This window comes from Pavona decussata, unplaced genomic scaffold (assembly GCF_977016875.1).
Source record: "Pavona decussata unplaced genomic scaffold, jaPavDecu1.1 SCAFFOLD_32, whole genome shotgun sequence".
Taxonomy (NCBI): Eukaryota; Metazoa; Cnidaria; class Anthozoa; order Scleractinia; family Agariciidae; genus Pavona; species Pavona decussata.
In genome coordinates this window covers 2,053,971-2,064,527 of record NW_028145455.1, presented here as the reverse complement: position 1 = coordinate 2,064,527, position 10,557 = coordinate 2,053,971, and the positions used below count along the sequence as shown (strand labels likewise).

The 10,557-nt window shown below is 42.3% G+C and overlaps 1 protein-coding gene across 1 annotated transcript; it reads right to left on the bottom strand.

The window, feature by feature from the left end:
* Positions 1-4,474: 4,474 nt before the first annotated feature.
* LOC146484598 (uncharacterized) lies at positions 4,475-8,864 on the bottom strand. The gene is made up of 2 exons (XM_085104639.1): positions 8,594-8,864; positions 4,475-7,350 (listed from the first exon to the last, which is right to left on the bottom strand). Exon 2 carries the CDS (start codon positions 7,324-7,326, stop codon positions 4,504-4,506), a length of 2,823 nt encoding a protein of 940 aa, XP_084960765.1. The 5' UTR covers positions 7,327-7,350; positions 8,594-8,864; the 3' UTR covers positions 4,475-4,503.
* Positions 8,865-10,557: the final 1,693 nt, after the last annotated feature.

Below are 10,557 nucleotides of genomic sequence, written 5' to 3'. Positions count from 1 at the left end.
CCTGTACGAAGGGAACTCTGGGCATTAAATCTGGGTGGGTAGGATGTGAGAGAAACGTATAGGCCGTGACCTTTGCGTGAGTGTTGTAATTTGAGCGTCACGACGAGCATTGCGTAACGGCGAAATTGTAAGGATTTATACACAGGTGGACCACCCTTGACTCGTCCCCAGTAGTCTTCATACAGCCCGCGGCAAAGGGAAGCGTGAGGTGGGGCAGCAGGGGTTGATGGGAAGGGAGAGGAAGTGTTGCCGGGTTGAACAGTAAACGCGCCAGAGAAGGGTTTCTACGGCTCGGAATGGCAAAAAAACACCACGCGTGACTCAATCAACATTTCCTTGAAACTTTATTTCAACACAAAGGTAAAAGGCGACTTTAAATATCTCTACTCAGTGAAAATTTCAACCGATCGTGTCGCGTGAATATTAAGTCTCAAGTTGCAAACAGTCATTACACCACACAAACAGAGGGTGATCCGCCTGTGATTTGTATTCGAAAAAACGATTCCTACTTCAATTTAAAAATACCAACAAATTTCAATAAAAATATCCCTACCTGATCTCCCTTGTCTGTTGTCCTTTCTCCTATGTGGTTTTTGGAGCGATTGAGCGCGATTTCAGTGAGTTTTAGTTCCATTGCTTTTCTCTCTATATATTGGGTTGGGATATATAGAGAGAAATACCCAAGTCACTGGGAATTTAATTTCGAGGGCGTTGGTTAAAAAAACTGAAAAAAAAAAAAAAAAAAACCTCCCATCATGGTCATTTTCTCAATCAATTAGAAGTAAGGCCAATTGTGATATGCTGATGAATGAGGTGACATGTGTTTCCTCAGAGTTTTGATCCAGATCAAGGGCAGCACGTGCGGGAACTGAAGTAACCAACATTTTAAACCTTCCCAAGCTGCTGACAACTACTTATGGCATACACTCCTTTAAATACTGTACTGCTAAGTTATGGAACTCTCGGACAACATTAGAACACTACTCTCTCTGACTGACTCGGATTGAACTTTAACATGACCGGCTGTCTATTTGTAAACAGTAAGTTTAGTTTAACTAATTTCTTTATCGAAGATATTAGTTATTACTACTACTAGTGTTCTATCACGAATGCCGGTCTCTGATTGGCTACGCTACTCGCTATCTATTCTGTGATAAATCAGTAGTGAGTAGCGGTTTTCAACAAAATGGCGGCCGCTTCCTCGCGTTTTCGAAGTGTCTGCGATGAGGATATAGATACTTACTTGGTAAGTTTTGAACGACTAGTAGATTTATATTAAAACAATTAGATTATTCGCTCTCGATTTCTATGCATGACGCGATAGAAATCTCGAACTCATAATCTAATCTCTGATTGGCTACGCTACTCGCTATCTATTCTGTGATAGATCAGTAGTGAGTAGCGGTTTTCAACAAAATGGCGGCCGCTTCCTCGCGTTTTCGAAGTGTCTGCGATGAGGATATAGATACTTACTTGGTAAGTTTTGAACGACTAGTAGATTTATATTAAAACAATGAGATTATTCGCTCTCGATTTCAATGCATGATAGCTGAATCGGGCTGCGCCCTCATCAGCTATCACGCGATAGGAATCTCGAACTCATAATCTAATTGTTAAATACAGTTACGCTGTAAAATTCGACATTAACATGTATGTATGCAAAGAAGTAAACGGCTGAGTCAACTGCGATTTCCTCTAACGCGTTTTAACACTGTCGCCGGCGGTGACATGCGTTTCTTCTTTTTTTTTTGATTGATTTTTTGTGTTGTTGGCATCTGCTGAGGTGGCTCAGAGACTCTTTACAATTTGTCTGAATGTGTCTTGTGAAACAAACCCAAACTAATGAATTGGTCTGCTCAATCATTATACAGTCGAAGCTCCAAGTGCGACCACTTCTTGTAAGCGACCGCGACCACTTTTTGTTGTGGCGGCGTTATAAGTTTATATTTTTTTTAAGCTCTTGTCTGAGTAAGCAACTACTTGACACATGGTCTGATCTCCATGCTCCCTGCATGTACTACGCTACTCAGAGTTTACGAGAAACTTTTAGTGACAAAGCACTGCTCGTATTGCAACTAGGAAAATGTAAGCCATAAATTATCTTCGAATAAGTAGATGTGTCTGTTGATCCTCTCTTATGGCTGTTGTTGATTGGAGGGTTTCAATCCTTGTCGCTCTGACTAGAAATTGTTCCCTTGGCGGTCCGAGGTCCTCTTTAAGCTTACGAGTGTACTGTCCGTATACCCTGCTGTTATAGGCAACGGCGAAGAGCCTCTGATTACCCTTTGACGTATGGTAGCACCGCAGTAGATTTAATTTCGGGCACAGGTTCTTTTGTGGCTGTTTGTTTCTTTACTTTCGTAATGTTTTTCACAAACGAAAACGGATAACCGTTAGAAACAAGAACTGATGAGAGGTGTTTCTTTTCTTGAGAGATAACTGATGGTTTAGTTATGAGATGTTTTGATCTATCGTAGAGGCACTTGAAAATACCGCGTTTTACAGATTGGGGTGGTGTGAATCATACGCTAGGTACTGGTCAGTGTGTGTAGGCTTTCTGTAAACACTGGCAGAGAGTTAGCCATCTGAATCTCTAGTTACCAACGTGTCAAGAAAGGGGATGGTGTTGTTAGTCTCAGTTTCCATAGTGAAGCGGATCGTCGGTTGTTGACTATTGAGGTGTTGCAAGAAAATGTCAATTTTGTCACAACTCAAGATGTCATCCACATAGCGTTTCCAAATCTTAGTCATACAAGGCGCGGAAGTCAAAGCTTGTTCTTCAAAATCCTCCATGCAGAGGCTAGCTATGACAACGGTCACTGGGCTACCCATGGCTGCTCCCTCTTGTTGCTCATAAATTAATCCATCATACTGGGAGTATGTGGATCTTAGAACGAAATCCAAGAGGTCCACAATCTGTGTAGGTGTTAAAGCCGTGCGGTTAGCAAGACACGGGTGAGCCTTTAGTTTCCGTAACACGGCTTGTACGGCGCCTTCGATACGTTTGTAAACAGCAATTCTACGTCGAAAGACACCATGATCTCGCTTTCTAGTACCCTTTCATCCCATCGTTCATAGCGGACACGAAATGAGCTGAGTTGTTAACTGTGTACTCTGATTTACCTGTTAAGGGAGTTAACACATCGGCTAGGTAGGAAGACAGATCATAAGCAAAGGTGTTCACACAAGAAACTATGGGTATCAGTGGTGTATTGACCTTGTGTATCTTAGGAAGGCCATAGATTCTAGGTGGTTGCTTATGTTTGGGCCTGATCTTATAATATGAGGACTCTATCAGGTGCCCTCCTCGCTTAAGGACGGTGCCTACTAATACAGAAGTATTTTTGTGCGGCTTATGACTATGCAGGAAAAGCAGATCTTAGCAAGGGCTATTGAAATCCAAAAAGAAAATTGGGGGTAACCACGCATTTTTCAGAGATAATTAAACAACAATATTTCCAAAAAGCGCCAAAATATAAAGCAATGTATGACAGTTTTTCCTAATTAGAAGCTTAATTATCTCTGAAAAATGCATGGTTACCCCAAACTTTCTTTTTGGATACCAAGAGCACTTGCGAAGTTCTGCTTTCTCCGCATAGTTTTAAACTGCGCAAAAATACCCCGTATTAGTGTGCACTACCCATAGGATACCCGAGTATCTCGAGATGCACAGAACGTATACGCAGTAACAATAGTAGGCACCGTCCTTAAGGTTCAGAAACTTTTCAGCCAACTTTCGGCTCAAACGGTCTGTTGGGTCTTTATTAAGAAGTCGGTATGGACCGTTCTCAATCAGTGTTTTCATTTTTATCATGATAGGTGTTTTTGTCTAGCACTACACTGGCACGACCTTTGTCTGCCCGGGAGAATCATAATGGACTTATCCTCTTTAAACTTTTGAGAGTTTGTTGCATTAGTGTGCACTACCCATAGGATACCCGAGTATCTCGAGATGCACAGAACGTATACGCAGTAACAATAGTAGGCACCGTCCTTATGTGTCAGAAACTTTTCAGCCAACTTTCGGCTCAAACGGTCTGTTGGGTCTTTATTAAGAAGTCGGTATGGACCGTTCTCAATCAGTGTTTTCATTTTTATCACGATAGGTGTTTTTGTCTAGCACTACACTGGCACGACCTTTGTCTGCCCGGGAGAATCATAATAAACTTATCCTCTTTAAACTTTTGAGAGTTTGTTGCATCTCCCTGGTGATATTAGGTTCGGGAGGCTTAGCCTTCTGGAGGATAGAGTTTACGTTTCTCCTGACAGTGTCTGCCTGTTCTGCGTCAACGGGTCTTATTGCAGATTCAACCTTAGCAACTATCTCAGTGGCTGGGATGCTTGTAGGTGTTACAGCGAAATTTAACCCTTTCTGTGGTAAAGAAACCTCATGCGTCGCTTAAGGACCTGGAGGATAAGTTGATTGTCGACTTGAGGTGTTCTGTTCTGTCTACAATCGTCCCTGGTATATGTGCAAGCTATCCCACGATTAGTTTTACCTCTTCATGGAAAAGGCATCGTCTCAGTTTTGGATGCCAAGCACATTTCAGGAAACGGATGGTTTAATAGACTGAGTATTAGCTTTATACTAAACTCGCGTTTGACTTGTAGCATAAAGTCTGTGAAAGCAGATTTTGGCTCGTCTTTTTCAAACTCAAAGACGTCGGAGAATGGCAGAAAGTACGGTTTCATGGAGCGCTCGTCGTGAAACAGCAAAAGATAATCGTACAACTTTGCAGCGATTTCAGAAATGTTCAAATCTGAATAGCTGCGCTCCAAACAACGTGGCATTTCTTGTAGAACATAAAATGTACAGTTCTTTAACATGTAGCTTTTTATCACTGCAGAGGGTTTGACCGGCAGTGATTTTCTTTCCTCGAATTTCCTCAATATGGAGTAACGATTTGTTGGAAGCTTATCAATTTCGATCTCTGGACAGACATCTTTGGTTTTCACTATTTTCGCAAGAACATAGGCATTTCGAAAATTTTCTGGCAAGGATTTCATCAGAGCTATCTCTGCAGGTGCAGTCGAGATGCGCAACATTCTTCTTTTGACAGAGTTTTCTCCATTCTCTTGGCTGCTGCACGTGTGACTGATGCTGTCGTTCTGGAAATTTCGTTTCCCCTCGAAGTCTTGCGTTCTTGTCTGAAACATTAGGAAACACCCTGCAGCGATGACACTTTCATGCACAAGAGGCATTTCTTGTGCATTGATGTTGGGTGGCCACCATCCTCGCTTGTAAACCGCCGGCACTAGATCAATGCTTATCTTGAGCTGTTTGTATATCGATCCCATCCAGTAAACACTGAAGTTGAACACAGGTTTGCCATGCAGTACCTTCATCTTGTCCTCAAAATTGTAGTACAAATTTCCAGCTTTCCACATGTCTGTTTCATTCAGAGCTCGTCTCAAATATCTGAAAAAATGTTGCAATAGTGGGAATGCTAAAAAGTACCCATCTACGTCAGAAAACGGCAGGTGTTCCTTCGAAACCGGGCTTTCAGTAAATCTAAGACAAGCATAGCCGGTTTCCAGACATGCTTCTGTCAACACGATTTCAGTCTTGTCATTCAGCTTGTCAAGGCACAGAACGAAATCGAATTCATCTGGGCGTCCAACTTTCGTTCCTTCAGCAGAGCTTCCGGTAGGAAAAACCGACATTTCGAACATAGAATCATATTCAGCTATTTTGACGCACATTGACTCGACAAGACCATTGACTGCAGCGACAATTGCTTCCACTTCCTGGGCAATCTCTACAGGTCTAAAGTAATGCGATGTCATGAGATGATCAGTAAATCCATCTGAGTTCCCTTGTAAGCCAAGGAATGTTTGTACATCTTGCTTCGACGTGATGGTAGAAGAGGCGATCATCCTTGGCATGTCCAAGAGAATCTGGTCGAACGTTTTATTCCTGGGGAACTCCGAAGGACTCACCTCATCCTCATCTAAAATGTGATGGCATCGAAAGCTACAATAGCGTCTGACAGTATCCAGTGGTCTGTCTTGCAAGTCGTCAATCGCATTTTTGTCCGCACCATAATTCAGCAGCAATTCTACTTGCTCTGGATAGTTGTGATAGGCAGCAAAATGAAGTGGAGTTGAGCCATACACATCCGTTGCATTTACATCTGCTTTGCCATCTTCTAGAAGTTTTTTAAGAAGCTCTGGCATCGGTCTATGTTTCATAATAGAAACAAGCGGACTGCGACCCCATCTATCCTTTCTGTTGAAATCCATCTCGTATTTCGCGAAAACATCGAAAACCGCTCTAAGAAACAAAACAAACCCGGGAGTTTCTTTGTAAACATTTTCAGCATTTATATCAGCGCCACCTTGTATCAGCAAGTCCATTATTCCAGTGTAAAAGATTCCAGCTGATACCCCTGCAATCCTGTGCAGCGCTGTATTCCCGAGATTATCTTCCGTGTTTACGAGCACTCCGTATGACAAGATTTTCTGGATCACTTCCTTCGAAACGTTTGCAGTATCTATCATGTCACCCCACGGGGTTCTACCAAGAACATTTTGATCATTCAACAATCCTTTCAGAACAGGTAAGTTCTTCTCTGCAATTTCATCAAACAAATCAGAAACTACTTCGAAAATTTCTGAAACTACGTAGACATGTAAAAAGTTCTCACCCATTTGGGTCTTTGCTCTCAAATCTATTTCAGGAAAATTATGAAGAATGTACCTTAACAAAGAAGTGTTGTCTCTTCTAGTAGAAGCCAGGTGAAGGATGCTCTTCCCGTATTTGGTCTGGCTGTTAATCTGCGTTCCAGCCTTTCCAAGTATGTCTATAGCTTTTTTCAAGTCGGGACTTACTTCCTCCACTTCCTCTTCAAAATCTTCAAAACTATCCAAACCTGGAAATTCACTAGAGATCAAACAATGAAGAGCGTTGTAACCATTCACATCGGCGATATTTACGTCAATACTTGGCACTGCGGTCAACTTTTGTAGGTTTTCTACACAATTTGCAACAGCAGCATAGTGAAGGGGTGTTTGTCCCCATTTATTTTGAAAGTTAGCATCTCCTCCTTTTACGACCAATATGTCAATGAGGTCGGCGCCTCCTTGAGATGTATTCATGGCTGCAATGTGTAGGGGTGTTTCGCCTTTTGCATTTGCATCGTTTATGTTCACGTTTTGGGATTCCCGAAGGCATGCATCGACGTCATTCTGGAGAACTGCGTAGTGTAGATTGTTGTTTCCAGTCCGCTGGCGATCTCTAATAACTTCTTCATCTGGTGTTCTGGCCAAAATCATGTGGTGCAAGTAAGCGCTCAGCAAATCCGGTTGGTCTTCTCTGGCCGCCATTACAATCGTGCAAGAGGGACACAACTATAAAAAAGTAAAGTGATTAAGCATGGACTTCAAATTTTACTAAGAAAGCTATAACCGTTATTTATGCTGAAATTCTACCCAAATCCCAAATTCCATGCTCTAAAGTGCATTTTGTGATTATTGCGACCTTGACTTGTAGCCAGACCTACCTGGAATACTGAAGGGTACAAATGAAGGTTGTGCCGCTAGCACTGACTAAGGACACAAACGATAGATCAGTGTATCAACTCTGCAGTGTATATTAAAGTCCTAATGTAAACCCAATCAATGCTCTTGTGAGCCAACTCGTGAATGCAGAAGAAGTGAATGCAAAAAAACCCCCATTGTTTACGTAGCAAAAAACAAACAGCAAGAACAACCATGTTTCTGACTTTGAACAACAACACCAATACTAAATAAATAAATAAATAAATAAATAAATAAATAAATAAATACATAAATAAATAAATTAATGAATAAATAAAACTATGCTTCTCACAACAACAGTTGATTCATGAGTAAAACAGGAAATGTTTTCTCCTTTTGGGTTCAACCAAGGTTGCAGCCTCCAACAACTGGGATAACTTGCCCTGACTGTTAAGTTTCCTCACATATTTGACATTTCAGTGAGCTTTCCTATTAGGTAACCTTCTGTTTCACGGCAACGAAAATTAATTTCAGTCCACGTTCAGGCATCAAAGGATGTCATCTTGAGCTTAGACCACAAGCACTAGCAGTCTCTCATTTTTCTTAGGGATAGTAAAGCGAGCGAATCTCGCTCGCGCGCGGGCGTGACGCGTTTCATCGCCTCGCGGGAAACAATTGTCGCGCGTGCTCGCGTGGCTCACTCAACTTACAATCGCTGAGAAAAAAAGAGACTATTCATACTCTATTTTAGTAATCTCATCATAGCACAACTCGTGAAGGCACTGTCTACATCTGGAACTCAACTTTCGCCTGTTGGAATATTTTAAAACTTGGTGTAGGCAATCGAACGGAATTTCAATCTCAATTCATGGATTGAGTTCGATTGCGTTCGATTGCCGAACGTCTCAGCAGCACTGTTCTATATCTTAGTATAAGTTTAAATTCGCACGTTAAGCGCACCATACACGAAACAACTGATTCATTGTTCAACGAGCAAACTAAACTATCCTATGTTGGTGTACATGATTCTTCTTTTGCCAACCGATCGATAAATGATAATGCCATAGCAAGGCAAACGGCAACATGAATTAAACCGGGATTAAATAATGCTTACCGATGGTTCCTACGCTCGATTTGAAACGTGAACTACGAGCAAATTACAGCGGCAAAAGCGGCGCCGATATCTTCAGTTACCACGAACCATCAAGGTGGCATATGAAACTGAATTTACATTTTTTTTCCTCATACGGGAAGTTGCAAATTGTGCTGTCACGCACGCAAAACAACGGAGACGGCCCCAGTGCTGAAAAGTAGACTAAGAGGGAAATGGTTTTGAAATTATTCATCAGGTCTAAGGCTTCATCTTTTTAAAAGTTTTCTACATTGTTAAACACGTAAAGGAAAAACTCTGCACGTCGTTGCAGCGCAACGTGGGTAACTTTCGTGATCGCGTGACCTTCGAAAGCGTGAGCCTCTTTTCAAACCTGTGGAGTAAAATCGAAAGTCACGCGATCACGGAAACTACCGACGTTGCGCTGCAACGAAGTGCCGGCTGCTTCCATGGGGGATTTAATCGGTAAGTATCGACCTCCTGGGACACAACAGGATCTTTCTTCTATTTGATCTTTCATCCACAGTTCAAAATATTTGTTTCATATATGTACATTCATTTAATCATCCTTCACGGGTATATTATAATTACAAACTCACAATATGACCAGCTCCCAGTTGGCTTGATAGCTCAGTTGGTAGAGCACTGCACCGGCATCGCAGAGGTCATGGGTTCGAATTCTGTTCAAGCCTGATTTTTTTTCCGGCTTTCTTTTCGCAACTGCTTAAGTTGCGTACTAACTACGAGGATCTTTCTTCTATTTGATCCTGGATTAGTGAGCACGATAATGATGAGATGATGACCTGACGAATGGTGGTCAATGGGTCTATTAGAAACCGAAAACTGCACAAAAAGTCACCCACAACCGAAATAAACGATCAAAACCAACAACCAAATTCAAAACTATCAAAACCGAAAATTTACGCACCCCAATTGCCAAAACCCTAATCAATCCGATATATTGGTGACACGTAGAGCATACGGACTAAACTATCCCCAAACTATATTAATTTCATCAAGGTATTTGTGGATGCTATGGTCGTGAATCCGGCAAATCTATTAGTCTCTGTTTAAATTAAGAAATTTGACAAAAAAATACTTCATTGAATCGCAGTAGAGGACGGTGAAATTTTGCGATCGTAAAAATTTTGCGATCGTAAAAAGCCACCCTGTAGCTCTGAAATCCTCCTTCGAAAATCTAGAATTTTGAGAACTTAGACGTTGTATGCGAAGTAAGCGTTACCGTGTAGTTTTCTGCACTAAAACCCCGAAACGCACAAACGGAAACGACTTCTGTGCAGGCTTGGGGTTCGCCTGCAAGCGTTTCCTTTCTCTCTCTCCCGTTCCCTGCCTCCTTCATGTTTTTCGCTTTCGTCCCTCCCAAAACGACTGCGTGGGAGGCTAGCTCATGTGAAGTAAGGAGTTCGAGTTTAGACTCGCGATACAAGCACGGCAGCCCACGCAAGAAAGGGCAAGGAACAAAGTGCTTTGATTCTCATACTTGGGCTTGAAACGTGTATGATCACTTCACTCGTATAGTCCAGTTTATGGAGCGAGCGAGGAAATGAGACTGCAATTGAGACAGTCCCCCCTTGTTTTCGTCCCCCTCGCCCTCTCCAGGAGCCTAGAACAGGCTATCGAGACTGCAATACGCTTTCCTCCTTACACTCGGGCGTACGAGGCACGCACGCGAGAATCGATTTCGTCTCGCGAGTCCTCCGCGCTTTCTCCGATTCCTGTCTCCCTCTGTGAATTTCAAGAGAAAAACGCCTACAGTCAACTCTCCCCTTGCGGACACCTCGCTATTACGGACACCCCGATAATATGGGCAGCAGCTAAATCCCCGGCAAAAATAAATTACAGACGTTTGACTGAAATAAATTCCCGCTATTACGGAATCTCGCTATTAAGGACACTAACTCCCCTTCTCGAGGGTGTCCGCAATAAAGGGAGTTGACTGAGGTATT